General features: G+C 44.9%; 1 protein-coding gene across 5 annotated transcripts in view; it reads right to left on the bottom strand.

Annotated features, from left to right (window-relative positions):
- Nucleotides 1-15494, bottom strand: part of EVI5L (ecotropic viral integration site 5 like) — a 52053-nt gene extending 36559 nt beyond the window's left edge. Inside the window, exons 1-2 of one of the 5 annotated variants that reach the window (XM_081181646.1) lie at nt 15191-15494; nt 109-334 (exon numbers count right to left, since the gene is read on the bottom strand). In XM_081181646.1, the coding sequence (XP_081037772.1) occupies nt 109-290 (182 nt within the window). In that variant the 5' untranslated portion in view covers nt 291-334; nt 15191-15494. The remainder of the gene's footprint in view (nt 1-108; nt 335-15190) is intronic. The other 4 variants (XM_081181645.1, XM_081181647.1, XM_081181649.1 and 1 more) reach the window with 4 other exon arrangements.
- Between the last annotated feature and the right edge of the window lie 3265 nt (nt 15495-18759).

The raw sequence follows: 18759 nt of genomic DNA, 5'->3' as shown, positions 1-18759 counted from the left end.
ACTAGAAGGATTGGTTTCTCAGCTTTAATAATCACATTGATAACTTTTTTAACCAACCCAGTGTGTATGCCTACTATATCCAAGTTCAGCTCACTTCACTCAACTTACCTGTTTTGTTCTTCAAGCTTTGCCAATAGCTCCAACTCATCTGGGCTCAGATTCTCAGAATCGGACGTGGGGGAGCATGCAGGCATGGAGTTGACGGAGGAGAGTCCTTCATGGGAAGAAGAGTCTGGGCTGATGGCCGGACTTGCCATCTCAGGCAGTTTGAGGGTAGCGGGGATGTCCATTAAAAAAGTATTCAGAAACAGTTTCAGGAAGGTCAAAGTATCACCTGAAAGGAAGGGGAAAAACCACATTTTTCAGAGCAACAGTCCTTTTTTGCTTATATAGACTGATGTCAATATAAAGAACGACCTTTATAGGTCTAGTTCTACACTGTTCAGAAGCATTTGGTTGGATGTGGCTAAGGCTCTATCAGGCCATCGTATTCAAAACCGGGCACTTCAGGAAGAGTACAGAGATTATTAATTTCCGGCTCTATGAGAAGATGACGATTGAATTTTTAACTTTAGGTGGTAGTTCAAGAGAGGAACTTTTAAAAGATGTAGGAGTACTGTTATCTGTGAACTAGGTTAATGTTTTATCAATTTGGCCATTTTGTATTCTGTGATCTCTTTTAGGCTGCTAAAACACGACAGACATCTCTATCAATAGTAGGCAACACTTTACTTCTAAGCTCACAAATAATTCAGATGTAAGGTTAAGTCTCTGCTGAGAAAAAGCTTCCAAATATTTTTTGAAATGAAAAAAGGTCACACTACCTTTCTTTAGTGCTGTGGTACAGAGCTTACAGGTCTTCACTAAATTGCTTTTTCTGCTGAATTTAAAATTCTTTAAAGGTAATTCCCAAATAAATTTACTCATTCAACTATTCGTATTCTTACTAATCTGCTTGAAAATCCTGGCTGGTATTTTTTAATGATATTTCTAATCATGTCACAAAAAAGTGAAACACTGACATCAGAAGAACTCAGAAGTCAACTCACTACGTTCCCCCATGATATTACCAAGTCTCATGACTAACCATGTCTACTTGAAGTAAGTCCTACTGAATTCAATGGGGCTTATTCTCAGGTAAATGAGGTTAGGACTGCAGCCAAAGACACTGCTTTTTTCAACAGGCTACATTAACGGTGCAATCCTAAAGTGGAGTTAGGCCACCTGAGGGGCCTCAGAATTTGGCAGAAGTCCTCCTGCCCTCACAGAATGCCAGATAACACCATAAAATCCCACCACACAAACTGGTGGGTGCCACGAGGAAGCCAACTGGGTCCTGAAGGTGGAATGATTATGGTATTTGGTGTCTCAGACGCTTCCTGCAGGGCAGTCAGGTATCTCTCTTAAGGAGCCATGTCTTGCCACTTGTGCCACTGGGGATCAAATGAATGATGGGCTGCTATGCCACAGCTGTGTGTGTTGCAATGTATTCTGGCTCACTCCACTTCTGGGCAGTGATGTGGTGCTGCCTCAATCCTATCCCAAGATTTGTAGGCAGCAGCTGTGTGGCAACATTATCTGTGGTCCAAGCATAATTGCAGTTTGTGATTGTTCAGCCTGGGTCTTTATCAGACCAATGTCTGATCTACCAGAGAAATCGAAATAATCCTGTTTCCAGGCTTTGTCACATAATTTATTTCCCTGTCATGTCATCTATTCACTTTCTATTTAGATCTCATGCCCCAAAGCCCAATGAATGTGAAGGAGAATGGGTTTGCAAGGCTGCAGTGGACCAAGCACTATCAAAAACATGCGCTCTCTCATTGTAAATTTGCCAGATGTCCCTGTAATTTCTTTTGCACCTACAGTGCTACCTCGGTTTTCGAACCTAATCCATTCTGGAAGTCCATTTGAGTTCTGAAACATTCGAAAACTGAAATCGGAAGCCTCAAAAGGCAAGCCTCAATATGGAAAACTCAAAACGGAAGCTGCATTTCCTGTTCGACTTCCAAGGCACGTTCGAAAACTGAGACACTTACTTCTAGGTTTTTGATGTTCAAGTTCCAAAATGTTCAACTATGGAGGTGTTCGAAAACTGAGGTACCACTGTACATAGATTTCTAGATGTGTTCTGTTTAGCTGCTCTCTAAACTGGGTGAACAGGCAACAAAAATCACAAATGAAGTGTAAATGAGTTTCAATATAAGTGAGTGTGAGCGATACAGATACAAAGTGGTACAAAATAAGCTCCAATCTCACATACATTGATGAGGTAGTTGTACCGAAGCAGAGCAACAGCTAGGATATATTGTGCAACTCACTATTGGGATCATGGTGGAGAGTATAATGAAATCAATACAGCATCTTATGTGAAAAACGAAATCCATGCTAGGGAGATTATTAAGGAAAGAGATTGAAAATGCTCTTCTCGGTACTCTAATGCCTTTATACAAATCTATGGAGCAGCCTTGTTTGGAATGCAGAGTACAGTTCTGGTGATTCCATCTCAAGAAAGATACTGCAGAGCTGGAAAAAGAACAGAAAAGGGCACCTAAAATGGTCAGAGAACGCTGAAATTTGTGGGAAAGGAGTAGGATGGGGCACAGCTAAAGAGGATGTGATTGAGGCTTGAATTGGGCTATAGTTGAAGCCCTATGTTAAGGGTAAGACACATGTACAGCATTAATCCATTGTAACCTGATATCCAGGGATGGAGGAGTAGGTGCTGCAGCTTAGAGAATAGCTTAATAGACAAAGAAGAAACTTAGCAGTGTAGCAAAGGTAGATTTGAGGATGGTCCATACCAATTTTTGTAGGAGTCTCAAGGTTGACAAGTAATTTAAGTAGGTATTGCCAGTTCTTCCCCTCCTAGTGTCCGCTGTTGTTGGACTTGATTTCTCCATTTGTACTGAATCTTTTGGGAAATCTTTTATTATTATTAAGTCAAGGGACAAGTATATTATCTACTGTGCCCTAGCAGTAGCGCACCATACATCTAGAGTTTTAGGTTTAATCAGTTTTGCTGCTTATTTTAACCTGTGAGTGGTGCCAAGGTATGTCATGGCAAATGCTCAGTCGAAACCTGTGATACTGTCAACAGTTCCAGCAACAGAAGCTGTGTGTTTGCGAGGGTCTCTGGGAGGAGGGTGGGGGGAAGACAGGCCTGGTTAGAACAGGGATGAGGACTCTTGTGGCTCTCCAGACTCTGACTCCCAGCAGTCAGGGATGGTGGAAGTTGCAGTCCAGCTACATCTGGAATGCCACAGGTCCTCCATCTCTGGGCTAGTGGTGCTAATAACACTAAAGGCCACAGGTTCATTCCCCATACATGCCAAAAGTTCTGCACCTCTTTTTCATCCTACTCATTTCTCTCCATTTCAAAAGTATAGTCACATAAAATGGACAATAATTTTGCAAACACCTGCGATAAATGCACAATCAACTGAGCCATTAGAAGAGGGGAATTCAGGGAACTGCAGAGCCCATTAATTCTAATACAACTTGACCCCCCCCCCAAAAAAAATCCCCTGCAAGTTCTGTTCTGTCAGATCTCTCCTTTCAACCAACTCAAAGACACTCCCAGCCTAAGACAAGGCCTCAGTTAAGCCCCACAGACCCCAAGCGTTTACAGGCTGAAAATGTTAGGCCAAGAGGCTTAAGGCCTCCAGACCAATATACACAGTACAGTGGTACCCCGCAAGACGAACGCCTCGTGAGACGAAAAACTCGCAAAACGAAAGGTTTTTTCGTTTTCGAGTTGCCTCGCAAGACGAATTTCCCTATGGGCTTGCTTCGCAAAACGAAGCTTGCCCCGGGGACAGCGGGTCTTCTCTATTGAAGCAAGGGGCTGCGGGGAGATAGTGATCTCCCTGCAGCCCCTTGCTGCAAAAGACGTCCGGGGGAAGCGGGGAAGCGAAGCGCTTCGCTTCCCGCTGCCCCCGACCTCTTCTGAAGCAAGGGGCTGGGGGGAGATAGCGATCTCCCTGCAGCCCCTTGCTGCAAAAGGTGTCCCCGCGGCGGCGGGAGGTGTCCCCTGCCCCCCGCCCGGCTTCGGAGCACCGGGAGAAGCGATCTCCCCGCAGCCCCTTGCTGCAAAAGACGTCCGGGGGAAGCGGGGAAGAAGCGCTTCGCTTCCCGCTGCCCCCGGACCTCTTCTGAAGCAAGGGGCTGGGGGGAGATAGCGATCTCCCTGCAGCCCCTTGCTGCAAAAGACGTCCGGGGGAAGCGGGGAAGCAAAGCGCTTCACTTCCCGCTGCCCCCGGACCTCTTCTGAAGCAAGGGGCTGGGGGGAGATAGCTATCTTGCCCCTTGCTTCAGAAGAGGTCCGGGGGCAGCGGGAAGCAAAGCGCTTCTTCTCCGCTTCCCCCGGACGTCTTTTGCAGCAAGGGGCTGCGGGGAGATCGCTTCTCCCGGTGCTCCAAAGCCGGGCGGGGGGCAGGGGACACCTCCCGCCGCCGCGGGGACACCTTTTGAAGGCAGGCGGGGGGGGGGAGCAAAGACTTTCGCCCCCCGCCCGCCTTCAGAAGAGGTCCAGGACAGTCTTTGTCCCCCCTGCCTGCCTTCCCAGGGGCTTTTAAATCGCCCCGGACAGCGGAGAAGTCCTCCGCTGTCCGGGGCGATTTTAAAATGCCGCCCGCCAGCATTTTAAGATCGCCCGGACAGCGGAGAAGTCCTCCGCTGTCCCGGGGTTTTTTAAAATGCTGGGGGTGGGAAGAAAAGCCCTTGTCCCCCCCCAGCCTTCAGAAGAGGGGGGGTTTCCCTAGGAACGCATTAATTGATTTTCAATGCATTCCTATGGGAAACCGTGCATCGCAAGACGAAAAAACCGCAAGACGAAGAGACTTGCGGAACGAATTAATTTCGTCTTGCGAGGCACCACTGTATTACCTATGCCCTCAAAACCTTATTTTGTACATTAATAAATGAACCCCTTATTATAATGAACAACTGTGCAGTTTTTGAGCAGCCATTTTGTGAAGAGCCTTGGTTGAGCTCTAATATACCATTAACAGTAAATATAAATAGAAGGTCTAAATAATTATAACTGGGAGGTTGGGGTGGGACTCAGCTACTGTGACGCTTCCTGAGGGGAAGAGAGTCTCAGTATTCAGCTATAGGTTAGGGAAGGAAGATTATCTCAATCCCAAATAAAAAGAGTGGGGAAGCATCCCCACACCTCCCCATTTTTAATGCATCTCCTTCTTTCTTGCTCAGCCTGTATCTTTTTCCATCTCTCTCTCTCATTTTCCTAACCTTCCCATATCTTTCTTTTCTTCTTTATTATTTCTCATTCCAGTATCTTTCCTAATTCATTCTAATTTCCCACTCCTACTTTCCTTTACACTTTTCTTTTGCTTATGAAAGGAGAGTGAATGGTGTGCTACTTCCTTCTATGATGGGGCAGGAAGAACTTAGAATAAACCCCAAGCTTTTTTCCTTTTTTACAGTGGACAGTTGCTAATTTGGTGTGGGTTTACTCTGTCAGTTAACACAGCCTTCCCCAACCTGGTGTCCTCCAAATGTGTTGGACTACAATTCCCATCAGCCCCAGCTAGCACAGCAGTTATGGCAAGAGTTAATGGAAGTTGCCATCCAAAACATTTGGAGACCCCTAAGCTGGAAAAGTTTGAATTAAAAGTATGTAGATAATACAGTGGTGCCTCGCAAGACGAAATTAATTCGTTCCGCAAGTTTTTTCTTCTTGCGAGTTTTTCGTCTTGCGAAGCACGGTTTCCCATAGGAATGCATTGAAAATCAATTAATGCGTTCCTATGGAAACCGCTTGCCAGGCTGGCGGTGCGGAGAAGGGCTTTTCTCCCCACCGCAAGCCTTCAGGACAGGTACGGGAACAGAGGGGAAGGGGCGCAGCGCTTCTCCTCTGTTCCCGGGGCTTGCGGTGGGAGGAGGGTTTTTCCTCCCCACCGCCAACATTCAGAACAGCATTCTGAATGTTGGCGGTGGGAAGGAAAACCCTCCTCCCACCGCAAGTCTTCAGGACAGCCATCCGAAGGCTGGCGTGGGGAGAAGGGCTTTCCGCCCCACCGCCAGCCTTCGGAGCAGCCTTCCGAAGGCTGGCGCGGGGAGAAGGGCTTTTCGCCCCACCGCCAGCCTTCGGAGGAGCCTTCCGAAGGCTGGCGTGGGGAGAAGGGCTTTTCTCCCCACCGCCAGCCTTCGGAGGAGCCTTCCGAAGGCTGGCGTGGGGAGAAGGGCTTTCCGCCCCACCGCCAGCCTTCGGAGGAGCATTCCGAAGGCTGGCGCGGGGAGAAGGGCTTTCCGCCCCACCGCCAGCCTTCGGAGGAGCCTTCCGAAGGCTGGCGCGGGGAGAAGGGCTTTCCGCCCCACCGCCAGCCTTCGGAGGAGGTCCGAGGACAGTGGGGAAGAAGCGCTGTGCTTCCCCGCTGTCCCGGAGATTTCCCTATGGGCTTTCGTCTTGCGAAGGAAGCCCATAGGGAAATTCGTTTTGCGAAGCGCCTCCAAAACAGAAAACCCTTTCGTCTAGCGGGTTTTCCGTCTTGCGAGGCGTTCGTCTTGCGGGGCACCACTGTACTTGCCTACCCTACAGAGCTGCTTTAACATTTACAAGAGTGGTATTTGTAAATTTTCATGGCTCATGTTTCCTAACACACATACTGTGTTTTACTGAGTTAGTTCCTGTAACCTTAGACAATAAATATTATGTAAAAGTACAAGTAAATACATTCAGCGATGCAGGCATTCAAAATCAGCAGAAGACATTTGGGACTTTCAGATAAGCTATGAACTCCTTTTGACATCTTCATCAGATTTTTTTAAAAACCATTTTTCACTTATCAAGTGGCAAGCGTATTGGGTTTTAAGATACGCTGCATGTGTATTCTTACCCTTTTTAATGGTGTGTGTTTTCTTATTTTATTCCTTCCTTTCTCTATTTAATTTCTCATTTCCAATTTCAAGTTTGTCTGCTAAGATAGTTGTAGGCACAGACTTCTCAAAAATGTAATCAAATATAATAAACAACAACAACCCACTTTTGATTTAAAGCAGGGGTGGGTAAACATCCAGCCCATGGCACAGATTTGGTCCTGCCTGGCCTCCCCATTTAGCCTGTGACCAAAACACACACCTCTGCCCCTCACCGAACACCATATGTGACATCAGGTGTGGGGCAGGCAGAGCTCTGCCTGGAAAGGCATGGCTGATCCCTGCTGAAAGCAGGATTGAATTCTAATGCATGAGGAATTAAACCCTGCTTGGTCACTATCTACTTCCACTCCCATGCGTCAATTCCTTTCAGACCTTCACATATTTAGCGCAAAGATCTGAAAGTGGCTAAGTGTGTTCTGCTGATTGCAGTAAGAAAACTCTGTGTAATTAGAGCCCTGATAATAAGGCAGGGTTTTCAACTGCACACAGAGGCTTCCAAGCCCAAAGAATATAGAAACCCCCTTTAGACCTTTGCACTCCACATGCAAAGGTCTGAGAACCACCCCTGAACGGACCCTGGGGCACAGCTTGAGTGAACTCCCCTCCTCCTACACAGTTTTAACCCTTTTGTGTTCAAGCTATTGCCTAGAGAAATGCATAAAACTCACTGCAATCCTAATGGCTTCCTATCACCGACACTTTCATCCTCAAATTAATTTAGGTTCCTTTCATATCCTGCTTGTATGACTGCAGAAGAGAGCTAATTCCAGCATTCAGTATTACGTTTTCTAAGCCAGCAAAGGCTGTTTACAACCTCCTCCACACAAATCCTGATACGGGGGGGGGGGGGATATCTAATAATATATAAAAATGTAACAGCAGCATTCAACTAAGAATTCCCCACTGATCAGGTCAGAAGATTATGAAGCAAAAAGCAGCACTAGAACAGAGTATCTTATCAATATCCCGGGCCTCCCTGCAAGAGCTCTAAGTAATCAATGCAAAGTTCCTTCAAGTTAGGCCTGAAATTGAAAGCTTCCGTAGTACAGTGGTGCCCCGCAAGACGAACGCCTCGCAAGACAAAAAACTCGCTAGACGAAAGGTTTTTCCGTTTTCGATTTGCCTCGCAAGACGAATTTCCCTATGGGTTTGCTTCGCAAGACGAAAACGTCTCGCGACTTTGTTAAACTGTTAAAACCGTGCTTCGCAAGACGAAAAATTCGCTAGACGGCAAAAATTGCGGAACAAATTAATTTCGTCTTGCGAGGCACCACTGTAATACTTTCCAAACCTTCTAATGGTTCAGTTGATTTAAACAAACTCTTGGCCATGAGAAGAAGGGAATTCAGGGCATGTTCGGAGTGCCCACAAATTAAGGCATTTTTGCTTTTTTGTCAACCTTTGGGAGCAAGGAAGCTACTGTATCTTGAGCTACATATCAAATGCTTACTGCTGAGGTTGTGAACCAAAATCCCCATCACTGAACCCTCAATCAAGATCAATTATAGTAGATCCTGTTTACAAATACCTTTTCATCTAGGGGGGAAAAGTAACTTTAGGCAAAAGTACCAGCTATTGATCCTGAATTAAGTTATTGTCCGCTTCAACTTTTTCCTAATAGCAGTACCTAAGATACACCCCTTCCAATCTGAGACTACAGGCCAGCCATTTGTACATGAAAGAGGAGTGCACACAGATGTTGCCACCAACACTGCAGGCTATACTATTCACAAGAAGCTGCATGGCATTCCTACATTTCCAAATGGATGACTGTACATGGAAGTACCCTCTGGGGAGATAAGGCATCAGGGGTTGGTTTGTGGCCATTTGTAAACACTGAGCCTGGCAGGGGGAAATTGTTTCGTGAGAAGGCTTGAAAAGCCAGCAGCTGTCATTCATCACATCACCCTTTGTGGCTCAGATGCTTCAGCTAGCCTCCAGATAAAAATACTCAATGCATATTTATGTATTAGACATAAGGCAGCATCTTTAGTTTGAGTTTTCTTGCTTCCATTTATGCAACATGTTAAAAGTGGTAGCTTTTTGGTAAAGTGCTACTTCAAGGCTAAGCTCCAGTTAACTTAGCTGGGAATAAGTGTCTCTGGATTCTTGTCAGTACACACACAAAGGACACTTGTGTTGCCAGGAATAGATGGTTTGCAGTGCACTTGCTATGTATGACAGAGAGGGCTACACATATCAAAATGTGTAGACTTCAGAGTATAATGAAACTCCTGCCCCAGCAAAGCAATATTTGCAAAGTTGTTTCCCATTAGGCCCAAAATTAAAAGCTTCAGTAGTAATACTTTCTGAAGCCTTAACCCAATCCATAGTTTCAACATCACCTATTGTATGACTCCGCCCTCCCCAGGTATGTGGGCTCTGGCCAACAAAAACTTATGTCTTTAAGGTTACCTGCTATTGCACAAACTAACATGACTATCTCTCTAGATCTTCTCTCCAAAGCCTTTGGATACAGATTTTGCCAGCGGACCAAATACTCATTACACACCAGTGACATTGCTTCACACTGTAACAGGTTTATGGCTAGACACAACTCTAGCTTCCTGAGGCGAATAATCAGCAGCAGCCTGCAGCCAACCATGCAGGGAAGATTTACACAAGTGGGGCTCTTCACTTTTGTCTTTCTTGGCATATATGGAAAAGTATGTGTGGGTAGCTGGGCTTGTAAGCATTTGTGAGCTTGTTAAATTCGGCAGACTTATTACCAATGCTACAGATTTCATCGAAGGAACAAATAGGGGATGCAAGGAAAGTATTGCCACCAATACTTGATCAATGTTTTTTCTGTTTCTTGCCGCAAGGTTGATGGACATTCCAAACATATGTATCTAATGTGACTGAATTGCATGGTGTGATCCTGCTATTTTATATTGTTTTGATTCTTTTTTGTACTTTTAGTGTGTGTGTGTGTGTGTGTGTGTAGAAATATTGCTTTTATTTATGTTTACTACAATGCGTTATACATGGGGCTTCCTCTGAAGATGCTTTGGAAACTTCAGCTGATGCAGAATTCAGCAGCTAGGTTGCACACGGGGGCAGGAGGGTTTGAGCATATTACACTAATCCTGGCCTTAATGCACTGGCTGCCCATTAGTTTCCGGGTGAAATTCAAAGTGCTGGTTTTGAACTATTAAGCCTTAAATGGCTCAGGACCGAATTACTTCAAGGGCTGCTTCTCCCCTTATAAACCGACCCGGACTCTGCATTCATCATCTGAGTCCCTTTTTTGTGTGCCTTCTCCAAGAGAGGTCTGGAGGGTGGCAGCACAAGAACGGGCCTTTTCTGTAGTGGCCCCCCATGTGTGGAAAACTTTCCCCAGGAAGGCTCACCTGGTGCCTTCATTAGACATCTGTAGGTGCCAGGCAGAAAGGTTCCTCTTCAACCATGCCTTGGGCTGATTAACATTCTATGTCCTTTAAAATGGGTTTGTGGGAGGGGAGGTTAGCTGTTTACTTTTTGTTTATTCTTGTATTTATTGTGTATTTTATTATGTATTTTTATGCTGTGAACTGCCCCGAGATCTTCAGATGAAAGGCAGTATACAAATTCGATAAATAAAATAAATATTAAATATTATTGTTTTGAACTGCTTTGGGCTCAATTTGGTTATTGTAAAAGTGGCATGCAAATATTAAATCAAATGGAGGAAAAAATTAAATTGAACTTCCATTCCTTTTTCTTCTTCACCATCCCCTCCTTATGTATGCATACTTCTGTGAAGCCACAACGCCCAAAGTTATGGAGGAGATGCTGGAATGAGCATTGTGTCTTAATACAGCCAACCCGAAGAGGCTTGGAGCCTCCCAGTGACACAGTGAAGTCACAATTTGGAGCTGGACAAGAAGTTTGACAGTGGGAAGGGGGAAAGGGAAGAAAAGAGAGAAATGGATTTTAACATCAACCCTTTTCTGATCTAATGATGACATGGTAAAAGTCATCCTAAGCTGCCTTATTTGCCATGGTAACCACTCTTTGAGTTCTCCAATATACAATGAGACTGCAGCTCACAAACTCATAGCACAAGCCACATTTTGAAAGTCATCCATGTGGTGGTGAGCTATGCTCAATACAAATTACTCATTAGTCTTAAGGTCCAGTCACTATAACCAGAAAGAGGCCAAGTAGGTGGGGATTCTCCACATTGTAAAAAATGGCAAGCTGATCTGATGTAATATACCAAGAAGAAACGCTTGTGGCTCAGGGGCAAAGCACATGCTTTGCTTGCAGAAGGTCCCAAGTTCATTCCCCAGCATGGACTGGGTATGTCCACTGTCAGTAACCCTTGAGAGTCGCTGCCAGTCAGTGTTAACAATACTGAGCTACATGGACCAATGGTCTGAGTCAGAATAAGGCATAAGTTTTTAATATCACAGGAACACCATCATTTTTTAAAAAAAGTTTAATGCTCGTGCAAATGTCTGTGAAGGTTTGTGCAAGCAAGAGAAAAGGACTGAAACAAAGGCATGCTTTTCATCTGCATGCAGTCGCACCCTCTTACAGCCAAGTCTTCAGATGACAGTAGTGAAGGATATTGTGCATGGCTCACTATATCATACAGCGGCAGAAGCCTACAAGGAAGTGCCCATGTTATAATGCTAGCTCTCCACTTGAAAAGAGAATATGGGAGCTTTAAAACGCCTATCTGGACAACGACCCACTGTGAACATTAAACAGTAGTTTAATATTATTTATTCCATGGCACATAATCTTTTAATATAAACTGTGACACCAGGTTGTGTCTTTAGTTGTACAGAGTGAAAAATGTTTTTGACAATGTTTCACTATTGTACCAGATATTCTCCTAAACAAATAAAGTTAATGAAAAATCAAATCTTACCCTCTTGATCATTTGTAAAAGTTTCAAGTACATTACTTTTTCATTTCAAGCTGCTTTTTGAATGGCAATATGTTATAACCCAGGATGGAAGCAATTTCTTCACCAGTAGACGTTTTTAGACCATTGAGACTTCAAACAGTTGTGATGCAAAGTACAAAACACAAGGCATAGCATATGGGCAAGAAAAATAAAGTATTGTTGCCCAAACATGATTAGAAAGAAAATGAACTATATCAACAAAGCAACAGATTTCCTCGCTGAGGGACAATGGGCTGGATCCAGACAGTCATTGGGTTCAAGTAGACCCACTGATATTTATGGGACTAAGTCTGGACCCAACCCAATGACCTCATGTGCACATAACACTACACTAAAACCATGGCCTCGTGTGAATGTGCAAATTTGTAGATTCTCAAGGAGAAGAATTGTGATTGCTTTGCTCATCCTGCTGTTCTGCTAGTGCAATACAGCTGTGAGCACAACCATGGGTTGGCTTAGTGTTAAATCATGAGCCTTGGGTTGGATGTATGTGATAAACCAAAGAACAAACATTGGCTACAGCCTGTGGTTTGTCTCAAGTGAGATAAACCATGAGTCCAGGTTTGGACATATTAAACTAAACCATGGCTTGGCTCCAGGTAGCGCAGCAGGAAGAAGAAGAAGAAGGGAAAAGGAGCAGCAATATGACCATGATGTTGTCTCCAGGAATCCACACGTTTGCTCAGTCATACCAAGCCATGGTTTGACTACGCAAAATGTGCGAACTGGGTTTGTGTCTAAAAGCATGAACTCCTGTAAAGTAACATTTCAGGCTGGGAACTATTATTTTTCCAGAGTTTTGTGGAACTGCTACCGCAACAGTGAACTGCTACCTACCCCAACTTTCTGGAAATCTGTTACTTCTTCGCCATGCCAATTCAATATACCTGTAAGTGCTAACAAACAGGACAAATATGCTTTGAATAAGTAGACTGATAATCATTGTAACCAACGATAAGGTGGGAAGGTTAGCAACCCACTTTCTTTCTAGAACCAAATACCCTGCGGATGTCAAAATGATATGTGAACCAGCTCTTAGTTTCTAAAAGGCTCTTATATCCCAAGTACATTGTATTTTAGAGAGAAATCACTCTTTTCTGTTTCAGCTGTGAAAACGCCAAATTGCTGACATCGCGACTGAAGAGGTTAAATATTAAATCTTAAGGGCACCCGAGGGCTGAAATTCCAAACATCCATTCACTCTTAAGCTTAGCAAGCAACATCTACTTACCCCCACATGTTAAAACTCTAACTCAGACAAGACATTCTTATCATTTCTATTTTCCTTGGCTAAGAGATTCTATACCAAAGAAGCAATTCATGAGCCAGTATCAGCAAGGAAAACAACTCTTTAAACACCATATTAGTATCCAAGAGGTTCTCACTGATAGAGCTTCTGAAGAGACATAGCTAACAGGTACCAGTACTTAATGATTGGCAATTTGGACCTCTTCCTCTCAGTAGAGTTAAACCTACCCCCCCCAAGGCAAGCCACAGCAGCAGTTTGCACCCATGCATACATTCATTCTTGCTTCATTTGAGACACACTGTTTGGAAACAGTTCCCCCATTGTTTAAGCTGTAACACTGGACTTCCAACTACAGCTAAAAACAAACGCCTAATACTATTAAGAAAGCTTCCCACTGGTACTTGATGGTATGCGGTCAAGTAGAACAGCAGTACTTTCTTTAGGATCCGATTAATGTAAAGACAGCGAGGCCCTGGAAACCAAAAGTACAATTTCAAATATCTACTGCCCTGATGTTCAGCTTAGTTATTTGCTTTCCCAAACTCAAAACAATACAGCTACAGCAAAGAGCAAAAACAAAAGCTTTTATTCACAATGCTTGCCATTTTGGACAAATAAATTACACCGACTATTAAATAAATAACAGGCATTAACACCAAAGCCAAACATATGTGGTAATCTTCCAACGAAAAGCAGTTGGCAGCAAATCATAGAAAAACTGTATCAAGATGGACAAAGTGCCCTTGGTTGATTTCTATCCTGTAAAAGCTGCCCACTGTTAACAACTGGGCAATGACAGCCCACATCCTGGGTGAATTTAATTAAGACCTTGAAAATGTCAAAGTCACCAGAAACCAACCTACAAATCAGCATTCATACAGAGATAGAATTTGATGGAAATGGCGGAAAGAGTAAAGGTGGCACAGTACTGGGAATCGTAAGCAGCTAATGCCATTCTAAAACGGGCAACACAAAGTCCTTATCCAGCAGAGAAAAAGAGTCACTGGGGTTGCCAGACTAGATTGCTGTTTTCTTTAACCTTTAAGCTGGTTGCAGTTTCTAAAAAGATACACCCTCCCTTAAGGAAGCCTGCCAATCAACATTTTTATCACTAAGAACTTTGTAGGACAGAAGATGGAAGCATCTTTAGTTCTTGGGCAGGGAAGATACTGTCTCTCTTCACTGACCACAAAGGTTGGCAGAAAAGCAAGCAAGAAAGGGGGCTGCACACAGAGCATCCATGTCCCTGAGCCTTTCATTTCTCTTGGGAGGTGGCAAGACCTGGTTGGGCCAGAAAACAATTAACAAAACAAAGGAGATCTATCTTGTCCACAGACCTTGGTCCAAGCCATTGATCAGCTGTAAACGTACTAGGTACCTTACCTAGCAAGTTCAGCCTCAGTGCCTGTCTAAAAAGGCCAGCAGCAATGAGTTCATTGTGGAAATAGGAAGGGTTGCACAACACTTTGTGCATTCAAAGTGAGTGATAAATGGCAATTGTTGATGTGCCTGAGGGAAAGGAAGAGCAAACCACTCCTTAGTTGGCAGTCCACAGAGAAGGATAAGTCTCTACTTCAGGGTGTAGGCACAGTGGAGGACACACCTTCGGGGTTTGGAAAGTAAATATATTCTCTCCCCAACCACAGCCTCTGGGGAAACCCTCTTCTTCCCCCTTGGCAACAGGGGGCAAGGAGACAGCATTCTCATTTCATGGCCTGCCCAGAGCCTGTAGACAGAAGGCTGTCACTGCAACCCGAGAAAATTCAAGTGTCCCAAGACATTTAGGCCAAGTGCTCCAACACAGCTAAGGCAGATGGACTCAGGCCCTGCCTATAGGGCGCACGGAGGGGAGGGGGAACAGAAGAGCGAGACCCCCTTTCCTGCATGAGAAAGCCCTCGAATAAGGAGGGAGGAGACTTCTCCTGCATTACATGGGAGGAAGGAGGCAGAAAACAAACTACCGGGTCAGCGGCGGAAGAGGGAGGGGGCGGGAATGAGGAGAGGTGGGGGGCGCCGAGCCCCCGCCCGTCCCCACATAGACGGTGCTTTGCGCTCTCGGGCGAGAAGATGCCCAGGCCTCCGAGCAGGAGAAGGGGGTCTCCCGAGGGGCTGCCAGGGAAGCGCCCCGGCCCTCCTACCTGCGGGGCCGGCATTGCCAGGGCCATTGCGGCTCCTTCTCCTCCTGCTCAGGGAGGCGGGGGTCCTGAGCCTCCAGGCCCGGCCTCGACGGCCGCCGCCTCCCCGTCTAGCGGCACATGCAGCAGCGCAGAGGCAGAGGCAACCACGCCGGGAGCCGCAGCGGCCATGGAGGAGCTGCTGCGGGTGGCGGCGGCGGCGGCGGCGGCGAGGGAGGAGCCAGCGGAGCGGTCGCCACGGCCGCCTCCCGCCTCCTCCTCCTCCCGCGGCAGCCCAGATCCAGGGAAGGATGGACGGACGGGCAGACTGACTGGCAAGGCGACTCCACCCCCTTTCCCCTATGGCTGGCCAATTCTGCACCGGGCGCCCCGCGCTCGGCACCCGCCTACCCGGGCGCGTCGTCCAATGGAAAGCCGGGTTTCGCCAGGGAAGCGGATCCTGCGCTCGCTGCTCTCTCGCTCGCTCGCCTGCCCGCCCCTCTTCAGCAGCTGCTGCTCATAGAGCGATCAGGGATCGGGCTGCGGCCGTAGCAGCGGCGAGAGAGGAAGGAAGCCCTGGAAGGGGCGGGGAGGCTGGATGCACTATATATCTCTATCTATATATATATATATGGACGGCGATGAACCTGCATCGCTCTCTGACGGCCAATAGCAGGACCGTGTGAATTAAGAGGTGGTTAGCAGCGCTGGCGGGGGATCTACCTGAGTGATAAAACCAGCAGCCAATGAGGTTTAACAAGGGCAGCTCCGCGTTATCCCTTCGCACGGTCGACGTCTAGAATGATGGAGGGATGGATGCAACAAGAACCTTGGCTTAGTCTCCTTCGCCGCCGCCGCCCCCCCTCGCCCCCATAATCCAGCCCCCCAGCCACGAGCCTCCTTTTCTAAACATTACCAGTTGATGATTGCAGCAGCACGACAAGTAACGGCACGCCCAAATTTCTCGTTCAGATGAGTTAGGATGAAGCTTTTTTCAGGTTTCCCTAGGCGATACTGATTAAATAGGGGACAAAAACGGCGATTTGCACCCAGTGATGGGCAGGGAGAGAGTGGGAATATAAGGAAACCGCCTTACCTCGATTGGTCCATATAGCTCAGCAATTGGCTACTCCTACCTCGAAATGTCAGGAATTGCACCTGGGACCTTTTGTATGCAAACCAGCCAGGTGCTCTACTCGTTTGTGGGTAGCAGATGTTTTGGACTGCAACTCCCATCAGCTCCAAGCCATAATGGTCACTGTCTACAATATAGTGTTATGAGGTTGGGCGGGCGTGAGGAAGAGTTGTAACCCTTCTAACCCCTACACCCAGCAAGGGTTAAAATATAAGACAGGCTAGCTTTCTGAACCCCTGGATCCAGCAAATGTTAAGATAACCCAGGCTAGCTTCCTGTGTTGAGATGATTGCCTGGGTGATGAGCCATTCAGAGAATGAAGGGAAAGGGGCTCTGTGCTAGACAACCCTCAACTCAGAGATAGTTAGATAGACAAAAGAGTTTGAAGTAGAGTTTCTTGGGCTGTGATGTGAACCAGAGGAAAAGCAAGAAGCTAGAGAGTGAGAGTGAGATGAATGTGCTGCCAAGGATGTTATTTTTGTTCCAAACGTTGCAAATTTTGGATAAGACGGATTGTTTCAAGAAGTGGCAGAAGGATATTTCTAGATTTGTCTGGCAGGACAAGAAGCCTCGAATAAAATTTAAGATATTAACGGATGCTAAAGAAAGAGGTGGATTTGCCCTGCCATACCTTAAACTTTATTATGAATCAGCTGCCTTTTGTTGGCTGAGAGAATGGCTGCTTCTTGAAAATACCGAAGTGTTGGATTTAGAAGGTTTTAACAATGTATTTGGATGGCATGCATATTTGTGGTATGATAAGGTAAAAGCACACAAAGCATTTAAAAATCATATTGTTAGAAAAGCATTGTTTAATGTGTGGATAAGATATAAGGATTTGTTAGGGGGGAAAAACCCCAAGATGGTTGTCACCAATGGCAGCGAAGGCACAGAAAAAACTCAATATGGAGGCCAAATGGCCGAAATATTGGGAAATTCTGGAACAAGATGGAGAGAGAATAAAATTGCAGAGCTTTGAAAAATTGAAAAACAAAGTGCGAGATTGGCTCCATTACTATCATAATGGAGGCATACAAATTGGACAAAAAAGTTGGTTTCCAGGTGGAAAATTCAAAATTGGAAACAGAATTGTTAGATCCAGTTAAGCTTCAAAAAAATCTACCATTTGCCCGATAATAAATGTTGGAAATGTAATGAGACTGAAGGTACATTCTTTCACCTTTGGTGGACATGCCCAAGGATTAAGGCATTCTGGGAGATGATTTATAATGAAATGAAAAAGGTATTTAAATATACCTTCCTTAAGAAACCAGAGGCCTTTCTCCTGGGCATGGTCGGCCAATTGGTGCCAAAGAAGGATAGAACTTTCTTTATGTATGCAACAACAGCAGCAAGAATTCTCATCGCGAAATATTAGAAGACACAAGATTTACCCATCAGGGAACAATGGCAGATGATGTTGATGGACTACATGGAACTGGCGGAAATGACTGGCAGAATCCGAGACCAGGGAGAAGAGTCGGTGGAAGAAGACTGGAAAAAGTTTAAAGACTATTTACAGAAATACTGTAAAATTAATGAATGTTAGAAAGATGTTGGAATGAAGTTATATGGCTTTAGTAGAAATGTTATAAGGAATTAAGTATAAATAGATTATTAGAGCATTAAAGGGAAAAATAAGGTTAGAATGTGCTAAGATAATTATAGGATAGAAAACAGAGGAAGATGGAAAGGAATTGCTGAAACAATTAATAGAAGTGGAATACAAAAAGGGAGGTGTGAGGAGGTCGTGGAAATTTGTGAAAGAAAGATAAGATATTGAAAATGGACTGTGTTTTAAATGGCTTTTGTTTTGTTTTGTTAGTTGTATATTAGTGATTAGCAGTTTTCTTTCCCCCCCTTTTTTGTATTGTATTGTATTGTATTGTATTGTATTGTATTGTATTGTATTGTATTGTATTGTATTGTATTATTGTATGTTTTTTCTTTTTTTTCTTTTTTGTAGTGTTGTGTTCAATTTGCTGGAGAACTAATAAATATTATTTTTTAAAAAAGAGAGAGTGAGAGTCAGAGCACGATGTTTGATTTCTCTGTGTTGCAAGAGTTGTCAAGTCTATTGATCAAGGAGGGGGATAGTTTTATTTATAGTTTTATTTTTCCAATGAATCAATATCAGTCTTTTGTCAGAAGTGATGGGGTCAGTCTATACTGACCTGTTGACAAACCCCATATAGTTGGTATATAGCTTAAATAATGTTATGTTTGGTGCAAATATTCAAATATTGCCATGGATGCTTGGGGTTGTGTGACAGTGCTGTCTCTTACTGGAACCGCTATCATTTTCTGGGAGAACATAGAACCCTGACTAATCTACATCATTATCTCATTGACTCTAATGGGCCGCCAGTAATGGGCTGCAAGGAGAATATACAGGATACAAAACTCAGAAGATTTGTGAGCGGATGTGATTAAGTTTCAAAATGATAATAACAACGGA

The sequence above is a fragment of the Podarcis bocagei genome (genome assembly GCF_964188305.1).
Source record: "Podarcis bocagei genome assembly, chromosome: 2".
NCBI lineage: Eukaryota > Metazoa > Chordata > Lepidosauria > Squamata > Lacertidae > Podarcis > Podarcis bocagei.
This window is presented reverse-complemented; position numbering and strand designations above follow the sequence as displayed.